The sequence below is a fragment of the Haplochromis burtoni genome, unplaced genomic scaffold, assembly GCF_018398535.1.
Source record: "Haplochromis burtoni strain Fernald_Lab_line unplaced genomic scaffold, NCSU_Asbu1 Contig_9, whole genome shotgun sequence".
NCBI lineage: Eukaryota > Metazoa > Chordata > Actinopteri > Cichliformes > Cichlidae > Haplochromis > Haplochromis burtoni.
In genome coordinates, this window is record NW_024582370.1 from 5,178,582 (window position 1) to 5,202,773 (window position 24,192).

Genomic DNA, 24,192 nt, shown 5'->3' on the forward strand with positions numbered 1-24,192 from the left:
AAAAAAAAAAAAAAAAAAAAAAACGAAAAAACCCCCCCAAAAAAACAGGATATGGATCGGTGAATAGAGCTCTTTGATTACCTCGAATATTTTTGAAGACGGGTCAAACTTGGCATTTTTGTTGACGTGCACATCAGTGGAGGGTAAATACTGAAATCCAAAAAGGAAGACAAATGAATACTGAACCTCAAGTTCGGTGGCACACAACCAGCACCGAGGGTAAATCACTGCCTGCCTCTTACCATTCTAAAGGGGTTTTCAAAGGACTCAATAATACGTCTGGCTTTCATCTGAGCCGCTGAGCTTGACTCCTGGTCATCCTTTATTTCCACCTCCTTTAACAAAAAGCAGAGATCTCACATTTCGCACCACAGTTACACACAAATCATCTCACTCTGAATAAACTAAATGTTAATCTCCACCTCAAACAGTGTGAGTTTAGCTGATGCCACGAGACCGCTTTCTTTCTGTACATCTACGTCCTCATCCTCTGAGAACAGCATCCCCTGCTTAACTGGCAGATCTGAAAAAATAAATGAATGGATGCATCAATACAAAGCCTAATGGGCTGAAATCTGCTATCGTTTGAGCGATGCAAAGCACACACGAGCATGAAGCTTACCATCAGCGGAAATTTGAGGGGGGTCGCTCTCGGAAACCCTGGATGTATCATGGGGACCAAACAACGGGACCTCAGGCTGGAAAATGATATAAAACCACATTCATTTCCCCTGCAGTCATTCAACCTCCAAAATCAACTGGAATTTAAGCAAACCTTTTTAATGGGCGTGAGTCCTTTCTTCTTCTGCGCAGCAATCTCAGCCTGTGTGAAATGCAAAAGATATTGCAATATTTGACTGATCCTGGTCCCTCAAATCATCAGTGACATCTCAAACATTGAACTTATAATACCAAGAGGGGAGAAAAAAACCCCAAAACATCCCCCCCTGCTGCCACTCATCTTTCCTCACCTTAAGGAGGGGCATTTCCCTGGCCTGCTGCACTAACAAATGGAGCTCATTGATGTACTGCCTCACCAGTGGGGGCACGGGGTTACAGCAGGCAATGATGCCCTGAGGCTCCCTGAGTAGGTAAAGACAAAATACTGAGCTGGAGGTTATGAATAAAAACATTAAATTCATCTGCTCCACAGTGAAAACAACAAGAACCGGAAAAAAGAAAAAGGAGAAAAAAAGAGGAAAGAGAAGAGAAATATAGTCAACTTACCTTGGCAACTCCTCAGATATTTTGATCATCATGTGAGTGGGCAGGACGTATCTAAACACACAGGTAACACTGGATTAAAACATGTTACGACTTCCAAACCCTAAACCATTTGGACTGTAATATGTAGCTGGACAGGAAGGATAAGCTAGAGAGAGGGGAAAAAAAGCTACAGCAAATTTCCAGAACAAGAAGTCCATCCATTTCCAGGCAGCCTACCCGGTGCTTTCATCTTCCTGCCTGGCCAGTTTGTCCCTCCAGGCAAACAGCAGTCTGAAGGCAGTGAGCTGCTGGGTGTTAAAAGACTTTTTCTGCTTCCTCTGCAGCTCCAAATATGACTCTTCTGTGTAGATAGGCTTCACATATTTCTGTTTGGGAAGAGAAGGGGGGGGGGCACATGGCGAATCGTGACAAATGTCAGAAAATCTTGGGAGGTCATGGTGTGGAAATGTAAAAATTATGGAAGCATTAAAGACTCCAATGGAACTATTAGAATTGAACAAGACTATTAAGGAAGTGTCACTTTAATCTTCATGGTGTATGAAGTGCACACCTTGAGGGAAATGCTGCTGCTCTTGTTCCAGACACTCTGCAGCAAACCAGGCTGTCCGTGGTTGAAGTCGAGAAGCTGTACCCTCACGCAGTCGTAGATATAAAGAAGGTAGTGGGTGTCTGTCCGGGCATACTGCACCATCTCGTCTGGCAAGGGGCTATGTGGACAAATGTGGACTATATTTAATTCCCCCAAAACAACCGTACAACGCTTGAAGCTAAGTGAAAAGTATAAAACTATGCATTCAATAACCAGGAGTCACCATACCGAACCCTCCAGTCAGCCAGCTGGTAACGTTTGTCAGAGTCCACGTTGCAGAAGTGTTTTAGCAAGTGGTCGAGGGAATGCCTGGCCAGGTTGAGAGCCCGGCTTGCCTGATGTGTGTCAAAAAGGTTGACAACATACAAGCCAAAGTCCCTCTGGAGCCATTCGATGTCAGAATCTGCACCGTGAAAAACCTACGAACAAAAAACATGAAGTGTTGAAACCTCACCGGTGCAGAACCAGCTTATTTAATAAAGAAAAACAATTAAGACTCATTTTATATCTATATATTTTCTTTTGAAAAAAAGTGGAGACATGCTATGTAACATTTGGATCATTTTCGCAAATCTTTCAGTGGTTTAAAGCCTACGCACCACACTTTTTTCACAGGTGTCCTACAGTGAGTGAGTCATGTCTGCTCCCACACACACCGCGGGACGCTTGCCAACTTTATCGGATGTGTTTGAAAATAATAAGGACACCTCAAACAAATTCCGGCTCAGGGGGGTTTTAACTTTACAAACTTATAATCATTACACTGGTGAAGATTCTTTTTTTCCCCAAAAGGCCTCCATGTAATATCAAAAAGGAGATGATGAGATATAGCCCCAAGGAAGATATACTCCCTTGGGGCTATTTTAAGTGCATTTTCAGTTCTAAGATGTGGGAAACTAATGGCTTTAAAAAACAGAAAGACAAGTAGTTAGACCACCAGACTGCTTCTCTTTAAATATGTATTTCACATTACAGGGAAATCATTCACATGTAGGTACAAACACCAAAAACTGGTATGTAAACCTATTTATGATTACTTTATTGATAGAGCTCATAAGCTATTTATAAATCCCAACAAGGTATATGATTTCTTCCCAAGATACAGTAAACTGGACTTGGCTTTTTGAATGACCTTCGTGTCAAATTATGCACTTTTAACCAATCAAAAGTCATATCAGGTCAATTCAATTATATTTATATAGCGCCGAATCCCTACAGCAGTCACCTCAAGGTGCTTTACAAACAAACTGGTGATCATAAGGTGCCTGCTGGTGTGACAGTAAGTTATTTTTCTGCCTCTTTGTGTTGGCCTGTTTAAAAAGAAAAAACACTTAAAGAAAAAGAAACTGATAACAAGAGCTGAGCAAAGGGTAAGAGAGTCTTCATGAGCAGAATGCATGAAATTCACTGAGTTGCACAGGAATAAATTGGCACCAGAAGGATGTTAACTGGCTGAACCTAACTGTATGCATCATAGTGCTACCAAAGCTGTAAAAGGCAACCCTTGACCTGCATGACACGTTGGTGCTGCAATTGTCATTGGACCGCTGGAACGACATAACACAGAGTATGCAGCACAAAAAAAGTACATTTTCACACTTTAGACAGATTTTTTTTCCAGTTATCTGCTGCACTGATCATGTACCAGAACAACAGGTCATGCCTGTCCACTGCACTGTAACGAATTCAAAACTGAGATTAAAATTTTAAAAACAGCTGCCGACTGTGCAGCTGCCCACCTCAAACCAAATCTAACCAGACATGTAATCTCATCTGCTGTTGATAGAGCAGAGCAGGATACAGAGGGAAAATGATTGGGGAGTGTCTCCATTACCTTGACAATGGAGGGGTCAGTGAATGCCTCATTCAGGATGTACATCTCGCTGCGGAGCTCCAAGGTGTCGATGATGAAGTCCTCCTCTCTGGTGGAGATCTGCATCAGACAGGTGAGGCCGAGGAAACTTCTGTAGGAATGATGCTGCGATGAAGAACAAAGAAGAAAGTGAGCAGTGAAATTTGTATGAAAATGTCAAAATAAATGAATTTGTGATGCAAAATTTTTACATTACAGGGACCCCAACACTATGAATATGAGCTCTGTACCTCCAGGTCCACTGCAAATTCAGACAATTTGCACAGCTTTTCATTTAGAGCTACCAAATCCTCCAGTGTATCAACAAATGACAACTTTGTCTCAGCTACTGGTTTGTGCATCTGAAAAGAAACCACAGATTAGACAGAGGCCTAACCAACAGTGACAGCATCCTATTACAGGAATCACACATTACACATGAGTGTATTACCTGAGGTTCTGGCTTAGACAGAAGATTTTCTGGTATTGTAAGATGGTCCAGTTCATATTGGTATGGGTGTGCAAACCTGCATGGATCAAAATCACAAGTATAGTTTCACAATAAAAATAAAAAATGGAACAAGATATGATGTGTATATTAAACAAGGTAGAATGCTTACATGTCATCAACATGTTCCTGAGTTCTTTGCTGGTGGATGAAGTCAGCCAGGGCAGCTGGGACATCAAGGTCCTCAGGCCTCTCTTTACGCATTTGTTTGTTGGTAAAATCTATGGATTGAGAACAGGAAAGGTAATAAGTTTGACACGCTAAAGCAGGAGTGTCAAACATAACCTGGGGGTGAGAATCAGCTCACCCACAGGACAGCTTTGGAAAATTAGACTTTTTTTTCCTTTAGGAGCATGCATCAAGACATTACATTTATAGTTAGACTTCTTTTCACTGACAGAAATGAGTTTCAGTGGTATAAAATGAGTTTGACATCCCTGCGTCAATGCGTTTATATTGCAATCAAAAGCTAACACGAGAAAACAATAGGATGAGGAAGAATATGAGAGTAAAAAGCATGTCTTACAAGATGGAAGTGGCTTTACTGCATTTGGCTTGATGAAGATCTTGGGTATAAAAGGCGTGTTGCTGTTGTCAACTTTTTCCTTGAATTTCAGCTGAGGTCGTGTGATGTTCTTGGCATGGAGCAGTCGAAATGTCTCGGAACGACTGCTAGGACTGGAACCCTGATCCACAAAAGCATTGTTTAGAAAAAGTGTAGAACAAACGTACTACTTTCAAAAAACTTTTTTTTGTGTGTGCGTGAGATTTAAGAAACAGCTGCCAGGTCTGGCACATATTGTTTCTTCTTGAATTCGGCCCAGAGCAGACACTGGCATCTGCAGTGTAATAGCGGAGAGGTTAATTAGCCAACCTTGCGATTCCAGCTGGAAACGACAACTTTTGGAGGCTGGAACCCTGCAGGCATGACAGGCTGCTGGCTCCTGTTCACCCCATCAGCTTCATCAAGAAGAATCCCCTGGAAATCAGACATGAGAGCTCAGGGTTACTTTGCAAAGACTTTTTCGTGTAGAAACTCATTCGACACCAAAGCTGCGGGTCATACCACTCTTTCGAGGATAACGTCATTTGAGTCCACGACCAAGTCGAACCTCTCCTCCAGCCCTGTCAGCTTGTTCCGGTCTCTCATGTGAGATCTGCATCCATGGTGCTGCATTATCTGACTCATACTAACACAGAGGCACAGTGAAAAGATTACATTTTGATTACTGATGCACAGCTAGTGACAGGTTAGTTATTCAATAAAACAACTCATCTGCATGCGTGTCAAAGGGTACGTCTGCACTAAAGCCTCGTGGGAGACGTCTGGAAACCTTTGCTGACCCCTGTTTAGTTTGAAAACTGCTACCTTGTGTTTTAATCTAGAAGTCCAGCAATTACGAGTTTCTAATGACAAGGCAGCCAGCCACGTCTGCATCCTGGATGGGTCTGATCGCTTACTAAGGCTGACAGATCTTTTGTTATGCCACATTATTTATAATTATCACTGTGTTTTCGCTCTACTTGTGTAAGAAGTCCCAGTGCCATATGTCGCACAATTGTTTATCCACCTTTAGGAATCACCAGTCGATACACTTCATCTTTTGGTGTATTTATTAAAGCACTGGATGATTATGGATCTGTTCTGTTCAGAAAACAGTCTGCAAGCAGTTAGCAGGAGCCAATTTCCCAAAAAAGAGGAGATATCTAGGCATTACACAAAGTCTTATCTGAGAATGTGCATCTGTCTGATTGGTTAAAACAGGTGGGGAGAGTTGCTTGTTTTGCAGGAACTGAGGTGGCCGTGACCGATATCAGGCGCCAGTTATCGTGTCTACAGCTGCCCTCGTGCATTCTTTTACACTGAGATGTCAGCAGATTTCTAATTAGTGCGAGCGACTAAGCAATAACTATCAGTCAGTAAAATACTACAGATCCTACTAATCCCAAACACATATCAAACCCAACACATAACAACTTAATACTGGTGTGTTACTTTCAGTTACGTTTATAACCCACCATCAGCCGAAGCAAACGATCACCGATCTTGTTTGCTAGAAGCATCACACGTACATGTAGAGTATGAGCAAAAGTCTTGAGTTCGTTTTTTTGTATTTCGTTTCCAAGATGCCAGACCTTCTTACTATTTTTTTAAAGTGCTTTTCTCTTGAGCAACAGCTCTCCAGGCTTTCTCGAAGTATTTCAAAGGCTTTTGGACACTGGTTGCTTTTTTACTGATTTTTAATCCGGTACTTGTATCTGATCATGTTCAGAGAAATATTTTTTAAGCCACTTAACAGTGACCTATGAATCATGCAAGCTGAAACCCAACTGAAACGATGAACCAGTGCTGTGCCTACACATAGCTTGGCAAACAGCCAACTGTATCTTTAGGCATTTTGCTACTAGAAGCCTGCTTAAAAAACATCCTTTTGGTCTCATTTCTTTAGATGAATCTATGAAAAACGCTAGTTTATGCCTGTGAAACGAAATGTCTGACATAAAAATAGCATTTTTGTGCCAACAATGTGATTCCCACTGAGCTATTAGCTGAAAATTTGGCATACCCTGGCATGGTGTGGAGTATGTTGTTTAAAAAAAATTAAAGTGGAAAAATGGAGCCCCAAGGAAATAGTGGTAGGCATTAAAAACTATGTACAACAGGTAAAGAGTATTAAAGTAATCAGAAACTGTCTCAGTGGAAGGGTGGTTGTCAGGAAGCCATTGTTAAGGAAAACAGGAAGGGAAGGGTGAGATATGACAAATTACACAAGAACTGGATTGAAAATCAGTGGCAACAGGTCTTACACCTTGAGTGTCTACAGCCACCTGAAAAACATGGTGGATCCTCTGTCATGAAACAGGGCAGCCAAAGACGAGCCCTGAATGTTTTCCAAGAAGCCTGGAGAACCATTTCCGAAGACTACTTAAAGAAATGATAACAGAGCTTACCTAACAGATTTCAGGCTGTGTTGAAGGATAAAAAACGATCATACCAAATGTTGACTTTCAAACTCATTAGAAATGTACCAACTGTCTCTGTCTTCTATACTGTATTTGTATCTACATTTGCATATTTCAGTAAATATCTGCACTGACATGAAATGACGGGCGGCTTGAGACTTTTGCAAAATACACTTTAAAAATAATGACGTAAATGTAATATACATTTACAGGCAAGTGAGTATAGATGGAAATTACTTTTTAAAATGAGTTAATATATGCTTGGTATACAGATATGGTTTAAGAGATTCATGTGGTCTCATTATCATTAAGCTCGGTTTTCATTATAAGTGGAGTGTGCTGCTGCAAAACTGTAGTGTTGCCTCAAACCTCAACAACATAGTTTGTCAGGACTACACAATATATACATATGAATATATTGTGCTGTGTCTTACTTCTTGTATTGTCTGTTTTTGTTACTGTTTGTACTGGGGCACTGTAATCAACATAATTTCCCCCAGGGATCAATAAAGTATTCTGATTCTGATCAACTCACTGAATGTATTGTTGAATCTGTGCATTAAAAAAATAAAATAATGCAACAACACACTATATTCTCACCAGTGCAGGAGCTTATCTCCTTGACTTTCACAGAACTCCTGGAATCCTGGGAAGCTCCGATAGAAATCATATTCATCCCCAGCTTGAGGCAGGCCGGCAGATGCTTTGGTGGCTGATAATACAGCACCAAACCCATTCTGTAGAGAAAAAGATTGAGCTGTTAGTTACTGTTTAAAGCCATTTTCAATATATTGAAATTGATTATAATTAAAAATAAAGGGCACGGAAACACTGCTGTTCCTTATTAGTTACTGTTATTACATCATATTGAGGGAACAATAAGGTTTATCCACAGGGAAAAGCAGCATGGATATAGTGCTTATTGAATAATTTAAAATGCTCTTACTTTGTCATTGCTGGCTCTGCTGACTTTATATAAACAGAGGCTATTTAACCAAAGACTTTAATAGAGTATGTGGTTGGTCCCAGGAGATACTTTAGGACTTCTATCACTTTTCGTCAGTTACTTGCAACACTGCATGATAATAACTGTTAACTACAGACTTCCACATTTCTAACGATTTAGCAAAGACACTCCAGACTCGTAACGTCGACCTTTACCTTTACAATCACCTGTATAAAAGTCACCTTGTCTCAACAGCTTGCTGTGGATGTTTTCAACCAGCTATCAGGCATCCACGTTGCTTTCTTGCCTGCTAGCATGAACTCCGGATTTGTTTACTTACTTTAACAAAAACGTCCACGTCTCTGAAACCGGGGCACAATTCGGTTTTATCGTCGTCGTTGGTGTCCAAATTACTGTCCTTAGGGCCACTGCTCTTTAAACCTTTCTTCTTTGAAGAAGCCATCATTTAATTTGGTGCTATGTACATGTGTAACGCAGGAAACAACTCGTTTCTTCGATGATTCTTCTGGGCCACTGGGAATGCCGAGGGACAAACAGCACCACCTAACGGTGTGGGGTGGAAGGGCCACTACCAGGCGGATCGTATCACAGACCATCAGCCGAAGCACACATATTTTTACTTTAATTATGCTGCACTAGGCTTAGACTGCTGGGGGCTTCCCACGATGCAATGGGAAGCGTTTATTTTTCATTCATCTATTTTCACACTCTGTGTTTATACACCACACCACAGCTATTAATAATGGCTCTCCTCCACAGTGTGTCTTTTCTCCTAACTTCATCCCATCACCCCAAACAAATCGTGGCAGATGCCTGCCCCTACCCGAGCCTGATTCTGCCAGAGGTTTCGTCTTGTTAAAAGGTGGTTTTTCCTCCCCGCCGTTGCCAAGTGCTTGCTCACAAAGGATTGTTTGTTTTGGGGATTTTCGCTCTATTATTGTAGGGTCATCATCTTACAATATAAAGAGCCTTAATGAGACTGTTACTGTGATTTGGCACTGTATGAATAAAATTAAACTGAACTGTCTTCCTCCCATCACCCCCATGATTGCCTCCCCCTGAGCCTGGTTTTGCTGCTGGCTTCTTTCTGTTGAAAGGGAGTTTTTCCTTCCCACCATCACCAAGTGCTTTAACATAGGGGGTCGTCTGTTATTGTAGACTCTTTACCTTACAATATGAAGCCCCTTGAAGACACTGGTGTTGTGATATAACCTTCACTTAAATTCTTCAATTCTATTTCAATAATACTTTAAATATGTAAAAATTATGTACATATATGTAAAATATGTAAAAATTGTGTGTTTCTGTGCTGTGTCTTGTGTACTGTTTGTTTGTATATGTGTCTTTCTTGGTGCTGTTACGCCCAAATTTCCCCTTGTGGGACAATTAAAGGATTATTCTACTGATTTTCTAGGTTAACCTCTACCTCTAAAACTGTGAACCGACTCAACATTGGGTATGAATCAGAATATGACTGCCTGTTCCGTCTCTGGTTCTCAGTGTACCTGTTCGGTGCAGTCATACTGCAGGCACTGCCTCATGTCCAGTTTACTGCCTCACACTGGAGAGATGCACTGGGATGGTGGGACCATTAGGGGGCAGTATTGACACTTGCAATCCGTAGCAACCGTGCCACAGCATCTGCTGCATTGGGAGGCAATATACACCAATCATGTCTCAGCCAATATCTCTCTAAGGGATATTTGAATGCGAAGCACTTTGCAGTTTTCGAGCTAAGGTGACCACCATGAGTATACTAATCGGACATAAATACATTCCCCTTAGTCTGGTGTAAAATTCCACTAATTGCAGACAAGTTACAGTGGCCTGATGCTCTTTAGTGGCCAGTGGTATGCGAGGAGCCCCGGCCAAAGTATTGACACACTAGCTCATTACGGATGATCTGTGGTATGTAGGGAGAAACCTATCTTTTCTTCACTTCCCCTTCATATTGATCTCTTCACAGGGTCCTCTCCCTCTTATTATCTTAAAAGCATCTCTGCAACACTGGGCTCAATCAATATTTCACAGCAGCTTTCCCTGTCATTCTGTTGTTTTAGTGGAAGGTATCTGAAGTTCAGCAAATACATGCTCTAATAATCCAGAAGAAATTCGGCAGTACTCTTTGTGAAGGCTACAGTAAAAAAGCCATCTGCTTGATGTGTGCTGTAGACTGTGTATTTTTTTGATACGGCGTGACGTTAGTATTCAAAGCATTTCATATCTGTGAGGGCAGTCGTTATTACACAGTGTAAGAATACAATTAGTATAAGCAGCAAAAAACCAACAAAAAAACCCTTTAGATGTGTTCTTTAGCCACCGAAAAGGACATTACCGCTGACATTTACTTCCATTTATACGCTTTTTCATAATATTATGCATTTTATAGCTTTGACGGTGCCCCAAGGCACCACTCAAAGTCTTCCTGCAGTAAAACACACTAAAACTGCTGATGCTGTAAATGACAGCAGCACACATATAATTCAGAAAAAAAAATCCAAGACAGGAACCCTCAATGAATTGTTTTTATTAACTCCCTCATTTAGAAAACACAAATGCACCAAACGATATCATACATGCACAGCTTCAGCATATCAAGATCAGCTGATGACTTTTCAATGTGAAAACGCTGCTGCCACGATCTCACGGAGATCACCTCGACATGAACATTTTGAGGAGTCACGACAGAAAGGCCAAGCGTTGTAACCCAGAGCTGTAATCGTAAAGTCTGTCCGCACTTAGAAATCCAATGAAACTACTCGCACTTATTTTAGGATCAAATTAGCCTTTTCTGAAAATCGTAAAGCTGTATTGGTATAAAAAGACAAAAAGTACTCGTAAATAATACCACTCGTATTATCCACTGTGCACTGGCCGGCTACCTTGTAACAGGTAGGTGTTTGTGTCACTGCACCAAAAGGCTGTGTGTGATAGCAGCTGCTAGGAAATGTTACTCTCTGCTCATGTATTTTTCAGATTCAGGGTTTGACTGAGAATTACAATTGGAAGCAGCACTGTTTGGTTTCCCGGTTGGGGGAGGGCGGGGACGTTGCTAAAAAAGCCAAACGAAATACATACACTATGTACAGCATCATTTATGAAGGCAAGGGAGATCTCAGCGCACCAACTTTTGATTTAGAAATCTCTGGCTCTTAATTGTTCTGTTAAAAACAACACTTGACCTTTGTGCAGAATCTTTAGGGGGAAAAAACCCAATCAGTAACCATATCAAACATTAAAAAAAAGAAGAAGATCAAAGTCAAACTCAAAACATCTCCACAGTACTGATACATTACAAAACAGAGGTTGGCAATGCTTCTATGTACCCAAAGACACAAGTTCTTTTTTTCAGTTCATATAATCAATAAATTAGCCAGAATAATGCATTTCCTGTGTAAACATCTGTTAGTCTAACAATGTCATTCCGCGATGAAAGAATGTATACAGATTAACCACACGTAGAGCCACAAAAACAACGAAACACGATTCAAAGACAGCTTCAACACTCATCGGGGAAGTAAACCTTTACATTTAATGTGAGCTTTACCTGCCACATGCACCTGATGTGCCCTTGGATTTGGGTCCCTTTCTGGTTTTTAAATCTTACTTAGTCCTTCGCTCCAGGAATCTGCGTTAAGTGGACAGACATTTCAACTCCTCCCTGAGTCAAACTCACTTTTTAAAAATCTCTACCTCCCACATTGACCTTGTTTTGCTCTCGTTCAATGTCCGCAATGCTTCAGTCGCACAAAGCTTTGAACCATAGCACAAGAAATGAGTTTAACCCCCCTCCTCCCTCCAAATAGATAAATGGTTGTCTGAAAGCACTTGTCCATGATGTGGCAGACTAAGGTAATAACCGTGCACAATCATGCTCGTACACATTTACGCACGCACCTTTCATCGTGTCGTCTTGATGAGATTGTCCTGATTTAGTCTTCCCTAAATCCTGATATATTCGCCTTCTGTGAGTGTCATTAGTACCATTACTCCTATGCCCTTTCCCCACAGAAACCCCGCAGGGCTGCTCTAATTTATTAAGATGTTTTAATGTCTGCTAAATCTTGGCACACATCAGGCTTTCCGTTCATCAAGTCAGACTGTTAAATAGACCCCTGTGTCCTGCGCTGACACATTTCAGATCTATCCGCTTCTGCCATCTCAGAGCTATTGAAAGATGAAGTGAAGCAGGTCTGAATACCTGAGCTGCGGGGTTTCGCTGAAATACATAAATAAACAATGACAACACGGACCACATAAAAAAAAAAAAACAACCAATACGACTGACAACAAAGGACAAATTCACAGAGTATTAAAAACATAGCTGACCACACATTTAGCCAAATAATGTCTAAGCTGGTGGCTAGATTTCAATTATCAGACTGGCACAATTGGCAGCGCTTTAAACCTCTCGTCCCGACTGCAATGGCTGTGAATATACGCTGACTGGCACTGGCTGTGTGGTCCCAGATGGATGTAGACTGGGGCTGCAACTGATGATTATTTTCGCTATTGATTAATCAGTCAGTTGTATTTCCCATTAATCACTCAGAAAACTGTGAACAATGTATATCCCTCGTACTCAGAGCTCGAGGCAACATCCAAAGATTGCTCATTTTGTTTGTTTCAAAGCTCAAACATATTGGATTTTCTTTTTCATGCCATACATTAAAGACATGAGAGTTCTGGATTGTGATTGGCCACTAGGTGTGTCTTCGTGTCTGGTAACCAGGCATCTGCTTTATTTTAAATTAGCTCATCAGCATTAAACTGGTTTGACAAAATAAGCTTCACCTATGGAGCTTTCAGTCGACATGAGGAGAGAAATACAGCTGAAATCTTCCAAACAAGTAAAGAGACTCCTTAGTTCAGATTATTTGTGTCATTTCTTTAAACTGTATTGCCGTACCTATATAACTCTATCATAGAGATGCTATACCACCCTTGTACGTGCATTCACAACAGAACCAGTGCCAGGCTCTGTTAGGAAAGAGCAAATTCAACCATGTCGGAAGCATAAGAATTTGTCTTTGACACCGCAGTGAGGTGTAAAATGCAATAATTGTCCAAGAGAGACTTTGAGTCTTTAACTGAAAGCACTGGTAATGTTTCAGTGTAAAAACCAGGTGTTTAACAAATAAAAAATGCGACAGAGAAGTTCAAACCCAGCTTACTTTCTCACCTCCACACGGCTGGCAAATCAGTGTGAAGTGGGTGTGAAGAGATTGTTGATATTGTCAGTTTAGTCAGATAGAGAAATTTGTTTGTTTCGACTACCTGACGTGCCCCATCTGATGAAGTAAACAAATAAGTAAGCTTTAGAGGTGCTGGCTGTGAATACTGGACAAAGTCAAGCTGACGGTTTGCTAAGCTATGCTTACGCACTGGTCCCATTGTCAATGTGCTAACATGAGAGTGGTATCAGTCTTCTCCTTTAACCAACCGTGGAAATATCAATTTGAATGTGACATTAGACTCAATGACATTTTGCTTTGCTCCGTGCTATCAAAGGTCAGTAACCAGCGGCCTGTACTACAAAGCAGAGGATTTCTATCCAGGTAACTTCAGGTTAACCCTGAGTTTTCTTTACTATGAAGGTGGTTCGCTTTTTATCATCACAGTAACTCATGCTGTGAAGCTAAAGAAGCTTTTGTTCCATTTTAGCAACCAACAGGTATGAAGTCACCTCCTACTGATTGATCAATTCTCCAAAAACAGCATCACGATTCCTGAAACATCCCTCACATCTGTGGATAGCAGGAGGGTCTAAAGGGAAATCTTTGAATTTCCCTGATCAGCATCAGGAATAAATTGAACAACAATTTTATTGTTCTGAAAGCGTTAATATGTGATCCTAAAATCCTAAAATAGAGGAGCTACTTGACTATGTTTTATATTTATTCTTAACTCTCAGACCGTTAAACACCACCAGCCCTGCAGCAGAAAGAATAAAACCTAAAACTGTCTTTTAAACATTAATTAAAGGGAATATTCGATTATAATCCATCAGATTCTCCTGTGTTTTAACGATAGAGCTGTGATATCGATAATTCAGTAAAGTTACACAGTGGGCATTTTTTCACTCCTGGCTTCAAACAGGCTAAACGCTCACGCTTTCATACAGCGCGTTTAATACTAAACGACTGTACAGCGCTTTTCCTCACGCTGCAGCAGCTGTGTTGGTTTCAGACTGTTTCATTTTTAACCTCTTCATTTTTTCCCATTTAGTTTTATCTTCTTTTCTCTGTGATTGGTCAAATGTGCAGATCATTTTGCGAGAACGTGCCGGTCAAACCCTGGGTTGACTTATCAAGTTGATGACCAGCTTACCAAGTGTAAGGGTAGCTGAATTCTGATACTGGAGAAATACCCGGAGTATGCTGAACTCACTTTGTAGTACAGGGTCCAGGCAAAACCTTTAGCCTAGCGAGATAAAGGAAATACTGCATATTTCAAAAATTAATGTGAAAACAGGAAAGTGAGATTAGAAAATCGATACAAAAGTAACTAGATCACCCTCTAATCTTGATTTCATATAGTGGTCTGTTGGCAGATCATTGCAATCCCATTCAAAGTTGAATACTGTGGAGGGAAATATAATAAAAGGTACACCTTGCTGTGTTTTACATCTTAAACAACAAAGTCTCACATCTGAGAAGCTGAAGCCGGTGAACATTTGTCATTTTCCTTTGATAAATGACTTCAATGACTGCTGTTTAAGTTCGCTGAAGCACTGGTGCTGCAAAAAAACGGAATTACATTGGCAGTTACACACCTCTGCCGGTACTACTGTATACAAGCAAATGTAAAATTTGTGAACGCAGAGCAAAGTCAAATCCATCATTCGGCAGGCTATAACTATAACTAGCGTGAGGCATTAAAATTTTTAGGAGCTTTCATGGTACATTCAGCTCCGCACAATCAAAAGATAAAAGGTAAATGGAGGACAACGGCACTATGAGGTGTTTTATGAGTTTCATCTGCGACACAACCGACTTTTAAAGGATCACGTAAAGATGGAGATGGCTGCAGTATGTTCTGAAACGCTAAGTACCACTAACCAGTGTCTATAAGTGACGCCGATACAAGAATCTCCAAGGCACGGGCACAGGTGAATGAACATGTCCCTACTTTCTGATTTTGGAGAGGAGAACTGAAAACTCAGAAATACAAGGAAACAAACAAACAATCATAAACTTCTCTGCAGGGCTTTCTGCAAGGTTCACTGAGACCTTCGTGATAAGAAAAGTGAGGAATAAAATGTTGAGGAAAGCATGTAGCTATCTTAGCAATAACAACGAGAAGGCTGCAACTACTTTGGCACATGAATGGAAGTAAGGCATCTGTATCATTCTAGAGTCAAAAAAAGAGTTGAAATGGAGCATTGTTCCCAACCAGCAAAAATGTCAAAACAGACTTATGTAAGAAAAAAAAAGCAAGCGTTTACTGTTAATTAAGTGTCTGACAGCACACTCTTCTCTTGTGCTGCTGCATACTTGCAAAATAACACTGGGAGAAAAATATGCGGTACCTTAAAAAAATGCAAGAAAAGAAAAAACCTTGACCACTTTCACAAATTAAAGAAAACAAAACAAAACAAGAGCCAATAGTGAATGCTGAAAAACAGAGCAGAGTCTGTTTGTGTCACAACGATGACCTGAATGAGGATATTGCGATGGTGAGGAACAGGGAGAGGGGGGAGATCTCCACACTCCAGGCTCTGGAGCCATGGGCGCTCATACCTGGGAAACAAGAAAAACAAGGTAAAAGCACCGTGGCTGACATCCGTCTGAAACACACATTTCTAACCCAAAGTTTCAATTCTCTGCTCTGTCAGCTGCTGAGAATAACACGCTTAGGTTGTCAAAACATAAAATATGCATGCTGACGTTTCATGGGGTTACTTAAAATGTGGTGCAAACTCATTTGTGTGCTGGCTTTTAAGTGCATGGGTAAAAAATGTATTAGAGGAAGTGAGTGTAAAGGACCCAGAACACTGATGCAGTTTGCTTCAATCGCTGCTTTCTCACTACATAATATACTTGATAAAAATGACTCTGCCAGACAGCGCGTTTCCTGCTCCTCCGGGAATGATGAGCCCATTTAACAAAAAAACCCATGTTGAATTCTACCTCTTTCTGTTTTCAGGGATACGACACAAAAGTTCAACAATGCAAAGTAGCATTTAGGGCAGGGGAATAGCCCCCGCTGGAGTCCCACAGGACACCAATAGCATCTAGCCAAAGCGAGTCTGTGACAGAGATGGATTGTGTTGCATATTTCAGCAAACTATAAGCGCAGAAGAGAGCAGGGGAGGTGGGATGGGGCCTTGAGTAAGGGTGGGTCAGGGGAGGACAAAATGTCCCTGTCAGATTTACAGTGTTAAGTGACTTTATTTACAAAAATGGGCAAAAAAGAAAGAAAAAGGTCCCAGTGAATTCATATGTCAAATTTTGGCATTTGTCTATGTTCCTCTGGAGTATGAGAGCAGCATATTTTAAAGGGAAGGGCACGAGGAAAACTCAAATTATTCTTTCAGCCTTCCGTTTTTGACCATTTAACCACTGCAACTTCACAAAACATGAACACCGAGCTTACTTAGCTGGTGGATTCGTATGGGATCTGATGCCGGCCCTAATCCTCCTTCACTCAGTGTCTGCACAAAGATGATGTACTCCTCATCGTCCTCAGGGAGGGTCAGCTCTGCTGTTGCATTGACCGTTGTGAGTGTGATTTCCTCTTTGTGTCGCTGCCTATGGTATGACAGCTGAAAGGGGAACACAAACAAGGTTGCAAATATGTTTTCTAACACCATGACAACTTCAAACGCATAAGCTTCGTGGTTACCCAGTGTACCAAGTTCCCGTGAAAGCAACTGAGAAAGTAAAACTCACTTGATAGCCCAAAACTTCTGATTCTGATTCCATTGCCACCACAGGTTCCCAGTAAACAGACAGCTGAGAGCCCATTAGGTTCCATCCCACATTCATTGGCGGCTGGGAAGGTGCTGCGTGATATAAAAATTATTAACAATTTTATATCACTGCAGAAACATTAGTGTCACATTGGTGTATAATCCCAATTTCAAAAATTTGGGACACTGTATAAAATATAAATGAAAACCAATAGTGTATTCACAATAAAACAAGGCAAACATAACCGATAATTAAACTGAGACATTTTAATATTTCATAAAATATAATAGCTCATTTTGAATTTGATAGCAACAACACATCACATCAAAGTTGGGAAAGTAAGTGATATTAAAAAGAAACCACTAAACAGGTTTATGAGCAGCAGGTCAGTGACATGACCGGGTATAAAAGGAGCATTTTAAAGAGGCAGAGCTCCTCTAAAGTAAAGATGGACAGAGGTTCACTGATCTGGGAAAAAAGTGTGTCTGCAAATTGTGGAACAATTTCAGAATGATGTTTGTCAAATTGTTAGGACTTTGAAAATCTCATCATCTGCAGTACATGATGTCATGAAAGATTCGGGGAATCTGAAGAAATCTCTGTGCGCAAAGGATAAGGACAAAAATCAACGCTGCATGCACGTGATCTTCGTGCCCTCAGGCAACGCTGCACTAAAATCAGGCATGATTTAGTCATGGAAATCACAGCATGGGCTCAGGAACACTTCCAGAAATTGTCTGTGAGCACAGTTTGCTGTGCAGGTTAAAGCTTTATCGTGCAAAGAAGCTGTATGTGAACACGATCCAGAAGCATCTTCCCTGGAAAACTGTTCTGTGGTGAGACAAATTGAAACCCGAAAATCTTTCTGCAAAACACGGACACTACGTCCCCAGATTAAAAAGGAGAGGGATGATCAGTGATGGTATGGGGCTGCGTTTAGTGCCCATCTAGTACAACCGGAAATGAAATATGCGACAAACAAGACCCAGAAGTGTTGAGCACCACGAATCTTATATCAGACAAGAATAGAACAACATCAGTCCAGCAGCTTCTCTCCTCAGCTCCCAAAAAATTCATGGATTGCTGTTAAAAGAAGACTGGATGCTACACAGTACTAAACATGGCCCCGTTACAACTTTTTTGAGACTTATTTCTGCTGTCAAATTCAAAATGAGCTAATACTTTTTCAGTTTAAACTTTTGAAATGACTTCTATGTTCTGCGTTGTACTAAATATGAGTTTATTGGAATTAGCTAACCATTGCATTCTGCTTTTATTTGCATTTTACACAGCACCCCAACTTGGTGAGATTGAACAAGAAAGATTTTATTTCACTTAAAGGATAACACAACTTTAAAAAGATTGAATTAAATACTATTATTATATGACACTAATCTTTGCCCAGTTTGGAAGTACAAATAAAGTGTGGATAAAAGCAGAATGGAACCAGTTCACTTTAAGGTGCAGCTTCAAAATCATTTTGATGCTACACTGATCTGTTAAATGGCAGGTGGCATCTGTTTAATCCCCACTCCCTGACTACATTGCCCATTTTGGCAGTTAGTAAATTCAGTGAGAGGGTAACACCTCCTGGGAAATGCAAGTTGCCAAGGATAATAAAGGCAAAGCCCTGCAGATTGTGACTACTGAGGACACAAGGCCCTCGTCAGGGGACTGACAGATCAAGGTCCGGTTGCACAGAGTCAAGTGGAAGCAGTGTGCTTGGAAGCAGAAAAGATATAAGCGGGTCAGGCTGATGACTAAGCTAAAGGCTAACAAAACCATGTTGGCTATTCCTTCGGGGGGTTTTTGGAGGCAACTTTTGCTCACAGGGCATTAAATCAGACCTGCTTCAGCTCTTGTACAAAGCAAACTAATGGTGTATAAAACAGCTTTATTCGGGTTAAGCACGCTAATCTGCCTCCTGCTGCTGACTTGAAATTGTCGGCATTGAGATGAAGACTCTGTGTTTGTTACATGAACTGTTGCTAGTCTGTGTTCCAGCACGTCTCTAACCACTGCTCAACAAATCTTCATACTCCGCTTTAAATTGAAACTACTATGTCAAATGTGGTAAATGAGATGACTTAGTGTTTTTGAATAATATGCGATCATTATGAACTTAATGTGTTTTTAAAGATTCGCAACAGGGCAACGTTTGCCACTTCATCTCCTTTTAAGAAGACTTTGCAAGCATTTGGGAATAAAGGGAGGTGGCAGTCCTAAGAAAGATATATTTTTTATATTTTTTGCATTAAATAAAAATCAACTGCTCGACAGCTCTGCGCCTCGATTATTTGCTATGTGATAAAATATGCCATCAACCTGGGAGGGACCACATATTAAAATGAGTCTATGTGGCTAAATCTGGAATATTTACATGATGAATTTAAGTGCTCATAGAGAAGTACAAGCTACTCACGCTATGTACGTGGACATGCATTTTTTGCATGCAGTGAAGAACCATGTCTATTTTGAATGCAGTGATACCCGAGGGCCTGCAGAGCATGGCGCTATCCAAACTGGTTTTCAGCCCTCTTCCCCTGCACACAAAGATTTCTCTGGGTTCTCTTAATCTTTTAATATTTTGTCCCGTCGATGATAAAATCCCCAAAGGCTTTACAATTTTACACAGAGTGATAAAACCCTCCCTATCTTTACATCCTCTCTGGGACTTTCCTTTTATATTTTTTTGATCTAACTTTTTTGGCACGTGTTCCTGTGAAAAAGACCATATTTTTTCACAACAATACAATCTCTCAGATTTAGCCTATTATATTTGCATAGTTATCCTTTACATGCATTCTGTTTTTGTAACGCTGCACTGCGTTACTGGACTTGGATGCAGACACGTTTCAACACATGCTAGATTTCCCCAGCATTATTGGAAAAGCTAAGAATAGACTTCAATTAAACCACTAACTGTTTCCACCTCTGAATTCTAAGCAGTGTAGTCACAAAAATCAAACCCTTGAGCAGCAGTATTGTGTGCCGCAACTTACGTGGCTTTTTTGTGGTGACATTGATTGCAGGGAGGAATGGGCTAGTGCCTGCTGTATTGAAGGCGCTGACTGTTAGGAAATACTGTGTATTTCCTGCCAAGCCACTCACTGTGGCCGAGGTTTGGTTCCAAGGCACTCTAACTTTCCCCATGGTCTCTGGTTTAGTGTCATCTTCCCAGTAAGCCACCTATTTTCAGAAAGAGAGCACGTCATTCGGGATAGAAGGCTTTGGATTGGAGCAAAATGTGTACATCTATTCTTTATGTGCTTTCTAGCCCATGTGGCATAAAAGGATGCTTGCAAATACGCTACATTTGATGTCTTGAAAGAACTGTGAAATTTTAAATAAAAGGCTTTGATTGTAATGATTGTAATGATGATTGTAATGTGAGATATTTGATATCTCACATTACAAATCCTTACAGCTCCTAGAAATGGTTTAAAATGTACATACATTCAAACATAGATGAATGATTAGTCTCCTCGCTGATTAATTAGCATATATTAATTGCCAAAAAATAATAAAAATATTCAGTGTAAAAGTGTTTTTGCTGCTAGCAAACACCAAAAAGAGAAAAGCAGCAAATACTCCCAAGTGTGGAGCAGGGAACTATAAAGCCTCTGTACTTAATGACTGAAACTATTCATTGATATTAAATTGCCAATCAATTCTTTTGATTGTTGCTTGACTATCTAATTGTTTCAACAATACCTCATGGCTTTGTAATGTGGCAATATTCTTTTCTTTAATGGAAAGCTGCCTGATTAAAAATGGCTTTTAAACAGTTATGCTACAGATCGAGTGCCAGCAAAATGTATTTAAAATAAACGTAAGAGATTTTTGTTATTATCCAAACCATTAGCCTGGAAATAAATGATCCCAAATGAAATCCTTTTTAAGCAGTCATTCACTTTTCCGTCATCATTATTCAGTGTCTAATATCATAGAAGCAGCTCAGATATAAACAGCAACAAAAAAAAAAGAGTAAAAAAAGAAATCTACTTTCGCAGATGGAGTTATGGAAACAACTTTGACTTTATTGAGCAAAAGAATAACAACATCTTTCATTAAAGCCCTTTGATCATCCTGATTATTCCATCAGAGGTATGTGGACGAGGCAATCAGGGTGTCCTAGTTTTAAAGGTAAGAAGGGATGAAATCAGCAGTTCCTGGTTTGAAGTGTAACAATTTAATGTTTTACTCAGAGGAAAGTAAAAACACACCACATCTAGACCCGTGTTGTTGCTGTGCTGTGCTCCATGCATTTCCAGTGTAGCATTTCCCAGTGCCGTGACACAAGGCCCGATATTGCTATCATGATATCCCATGAATGACAGCAACATGAAAAGGCATGTGGCCAGGCAATTTTCTTTTGTTCTCTTGAAAACGCTCTGACATGTTTTCCTGTTGTGTTGCCACAAAGAGCTGTATAATTTTGGCAATAACAGTCGGCCAAGTGAAACAGCCATTTCCATGGCGACGCAGAGTTTGGAAGTGATGGTTTTGAGGTACAACAGGGGTTGATGGTGAGCATTTGAATCGTGTTGCTTGTGAGAATGTGTGTGTGATTTCTATTTCCATTTAAAAGAGTAAAATGTACCTCATAGCCCAGAACCCTTTCAGGGATGAAGGAGAGAGCCTGCCAATTCACCTCAATCTCAGAGGCTGAGACACTTCTGGCCCTAACTCCCGCTGGCTTCTCACTTGGCTCTGAAAACAGACAACGGGAGACTGAGCTGTGCCGCCGTCTTCCAAAAGCACAGAAACGAGCAGAACAAATCTCTTCAATTTTTACATTTATAACTGTGCGCATTCTTTTGATCTCTACTCAGATGAATCATCACACACAGGTGCTGCTGGTAAATTGACTAACACTACACTACACACAGAGACACCCCCCCCCCCCACCCCACACCCTTCAGCATACTGAGAGGTAGCACAGATCTAAATGCCAACCAGTTTTTACTGTGGCGCAGCATTTTAATACAGCGGTGATATTTGAAGGCAATCTGCTGGTTCGTACATAAATGTGTTCCCATGACTTTGTACCTCGTCCACATAAAGATATTTCTGCAGATTTATTTTTCTGCGTGTGTTTTTATCTACCGAGCAGTTTTAATCCAATCCGATAAAAAAACAAAAAAATCTACTTTGGGGGCTTTGCTCAGATTCCACTCACGTCCACCCTTTTACCTGTCTCCGCAGAGTAGATGGTGACCACGGGGCTGAAGGGACCCTGTCCTTTGCTGTTGTAAGTGCCAACCTTAACGTGAAACGGAGAGAAGGGCGCGATGCTGTCGTTGCGGTACACGTAGCGCGACGCGCCAGGGGCGGAGGTGGCCACGTGAGTCCAGCTAGCTTCTCCGAAGGCGCGGAAAGCGATGATGTAACCAAAGCTCTCACCATTCTGTAGTTCTTCGGGAACAGGCTGAGAGTGAAACACAAAACTATAGTGATATTAAAACATATACAAACCACTCACGTTCACACCACCGCCGGGCTCACGCAGTCACCACCGTCTCTCATAATGTCAAAAAAAGTGCATGACCCACAAATTGCTTTTGCAACCCACCTGATGAAATAAAAGGAGCAGTAAAAATGCCATTTTAAAAACCTGCGCTCATTACCGAGCATCCGCGCAGCTTTTAAAATGAAAAGTTATTCTGTATATAATGAAATGGGAAATCTCCAATGATGAGATAACACAGAAAGTAATGACTTGTACAATGCCAGCACTGTTATTCTTCCATTCGACTCCTTACTGCTATATTTGAGCATTGTAGATTAGTCTGAACAGTAATTCATCACAGATCCGAGACTCACAAATGAGAATATCTGTCAGATTTACTTCTCTGTTGTATACGCTGCTGCTGCCTTACATGCAAGCAATTTGAGAAATTACAGCGACGACAGACTCCCATTGACCCCAAATTTATGACACCCACAAGCAAAACAGAGCAGGTGCTTTGGTTTAGCGAGGAATATTTAGAACCTTGTTTAAGATGAAAACGACACTGACTCCGGGCACTTTGAATAACAGACTAGAGCATAAGACTGATGATTTACCTCCCACGTGATAACCAGTTCATATCTGCTTCCACCACCTCCACCCACATCACCTGGCACTGCATCTGGAACTACAAAACACAGACCATGATCACATTTCAGTATAAAAACACATATATATAAAGCCGCATAAAGGCAAGTTATAGCACAAAAAGGGAAATCAATACGCTGTACCTGCATCCTCTGTCCTGGTCTTCACAGACACTGGGCTGGGTTCTCCGACACCAACGCTGTTTTTTGCCAGTACCCGAAAGTCATATTCAACCCAGGCATTGAGGTCCACCACGGTGGCTGTCAGTGTGTTCCCATCGATTATCTCCGGGACTAAGAATAAAAGAAAACATTGCAGACGGAAGGTCATTGCAAGAGCCTACATGTATACAAGTGAACAGCTACAACTAAAGCAAGAGAACAATTATGCACACATACACTGTTTAAGCAGCGTAGCCTGGTCAATAAAGTGTTGAATGCAAGCTGGTTTTGAGTCATGACTGTAGAAGGTGGCTGGAGGATAGCGGATTTCGGACAAAGGACAGTAAATGGTTTAACTGTCAGCCCTGCTGTGTACAGCGGCGTCTTCCTTGATAGTAACACTGAGGGATCCAATGAAATGCCAATAAAAAACCTACAGCCATTGGCTTGAAACGTGCAATGACATTTGTTCGCTACTTCGGTACAGCACAAACAGCTACAGTGAAAAAGCTGACTCGTTGTGGTGTTTTCAAATGTCCATCTATCCATTCATTCTTTTCGTCTTATCCTTGTCAGGGGTCTGGAGCCTATCTGAGCTACGCTAGGGCGAGAGGCGGGGTACATTCTGGACAGGTCGCCAGCCTAACGCAGCTTCTCAGCAAACAGCTGCCAATGTACACCTCCAGCACATACAGGCCAATGTTAGATATCATAAGTGATTTCTCAGTTGTGTTGATCTCCAGTGTTTTCTCTCCTTTTAGCTTTGCTTTGCTCTCAGCTAATTCCGGAGGGAAACATCTAAGCTTTTTAGATGTGATTTTTTTCCCCACCGCATTAACCAAGCAGTTGTTTTTTTGTGAAATGCAGCCTTTACACCGTTTTTACTTAAATTACAGGACTGTTTTAGCC

The 24,192-nt window shown here is 41.0% G+C and overlaps 2 protein-coding genes across 2 annotated transcripts in view; both read right to left on the reverse strand.

The window, feature by feature from the left end:
* exosc10 (exosome component 10) overlaps nt 1–8,627 on the reverse strand; it is a 12,487-nt gene extending 3,860 nt beyond the window's left edge. Inside the window, exons 1-19 of the mRNA XM_005914986.3 lie at nt 8,427–8,627; nt 7,741–7,877; nt 5,243–5,366; nt 5,051–5,155; nt 4,703–4,862; nt 4,289–4,397; nt 4,120–4,195; nt 3,920–4,030; nt 3,651–3,794; nt 2,045–2,235; nt 1,778–1,934; nt 1,444–1,592; nt 1,228–1,278; nt 972–1,083; nt 776–823; nt 623–698; nt 423–523; nt 243–335; nt 82–150 (exon numbers count right to left, since the gene is read on the reverse strand). Coding sequence (XP_005915048.1) covers nt 82–150; nt 243–335; nt 423–523; nt 623–698; nt 776–823; nt 972–1,083; nt 1,228–1,278; nt 1,444–1,592; nt 1,778–1,934; nt 2,045–2,235; nt 3,651–3,794; nt 3,920–4,030; nt 4,120–4,195; nt 4,289–4,397; nt 4,703–4,862; nt 5,051–5,155; nt 5,243–5,366; nt 7,741–7,877; nt 8,427–8,552 — 2,139 coding nt within the window. The 5' untranslated portion in view covers nt 8,553–8,627. The remainder of the gene's footprint in view (nt 1–81; nt 151–242; nt 336–422; nt 524–622; nt 699–775; nt 824–971; nt 1,084–1,227; nt 1,279–1,443; nt 1,593–1,777; nt 1,935–2,044; nt 2,236–3,650; nt 3,795–3,919; nt 4,031–4,119; nt 4,196–4,288; nt 4,398–4,702; nt 4,863–5,050; nt 5,156–5,242; nt 5,367–7,740; nt 7,878–8,426) is intronic.
* Nucleotides 8,628–9,466: 839 nt separating this feature from the next.
* Nucleotides 9,467–24,192, reverse strand: part of LOC102301181 (contactin-3) — a 44,548-nt gene continuing 29,822 nt past the window's right edge. The window contains exons 16-23 of the mRNA XM_005914988.3: nt 23,266–23,415; nt 23,092–23,162; nt 22,219–22,453; nt 21,626–21,735; nt 20,025–20,211; nt 17,002–17,114; nt 16,706–16,874; nt 9,467–15,849 (exon numbers count right to left, since the gene is read on the reverse strand). Coding sequence (XP_005915050.1) covers nt 15,752–15,849; nt 16,706–16,874; nt 17,002–17,114; nt 20,025–20,211; nt 21,626–21,735; nt 22,219–22,453; nt 23,092–23,162; nt 23,266–23,415 — 1,133 coding nt within the window. The 3' untranslated portion in view covers nt 9,467–15,751. The remainder of the gene's footprint in view (nt 15,850–16,705; nt 16,875–17,001; nt 17,115–20,024; nt 20,212–21,625; nt 21,736–22,218; nt 22,454–23,091; nt 23,163–23,265; nt 23,416–24,192) is intronic.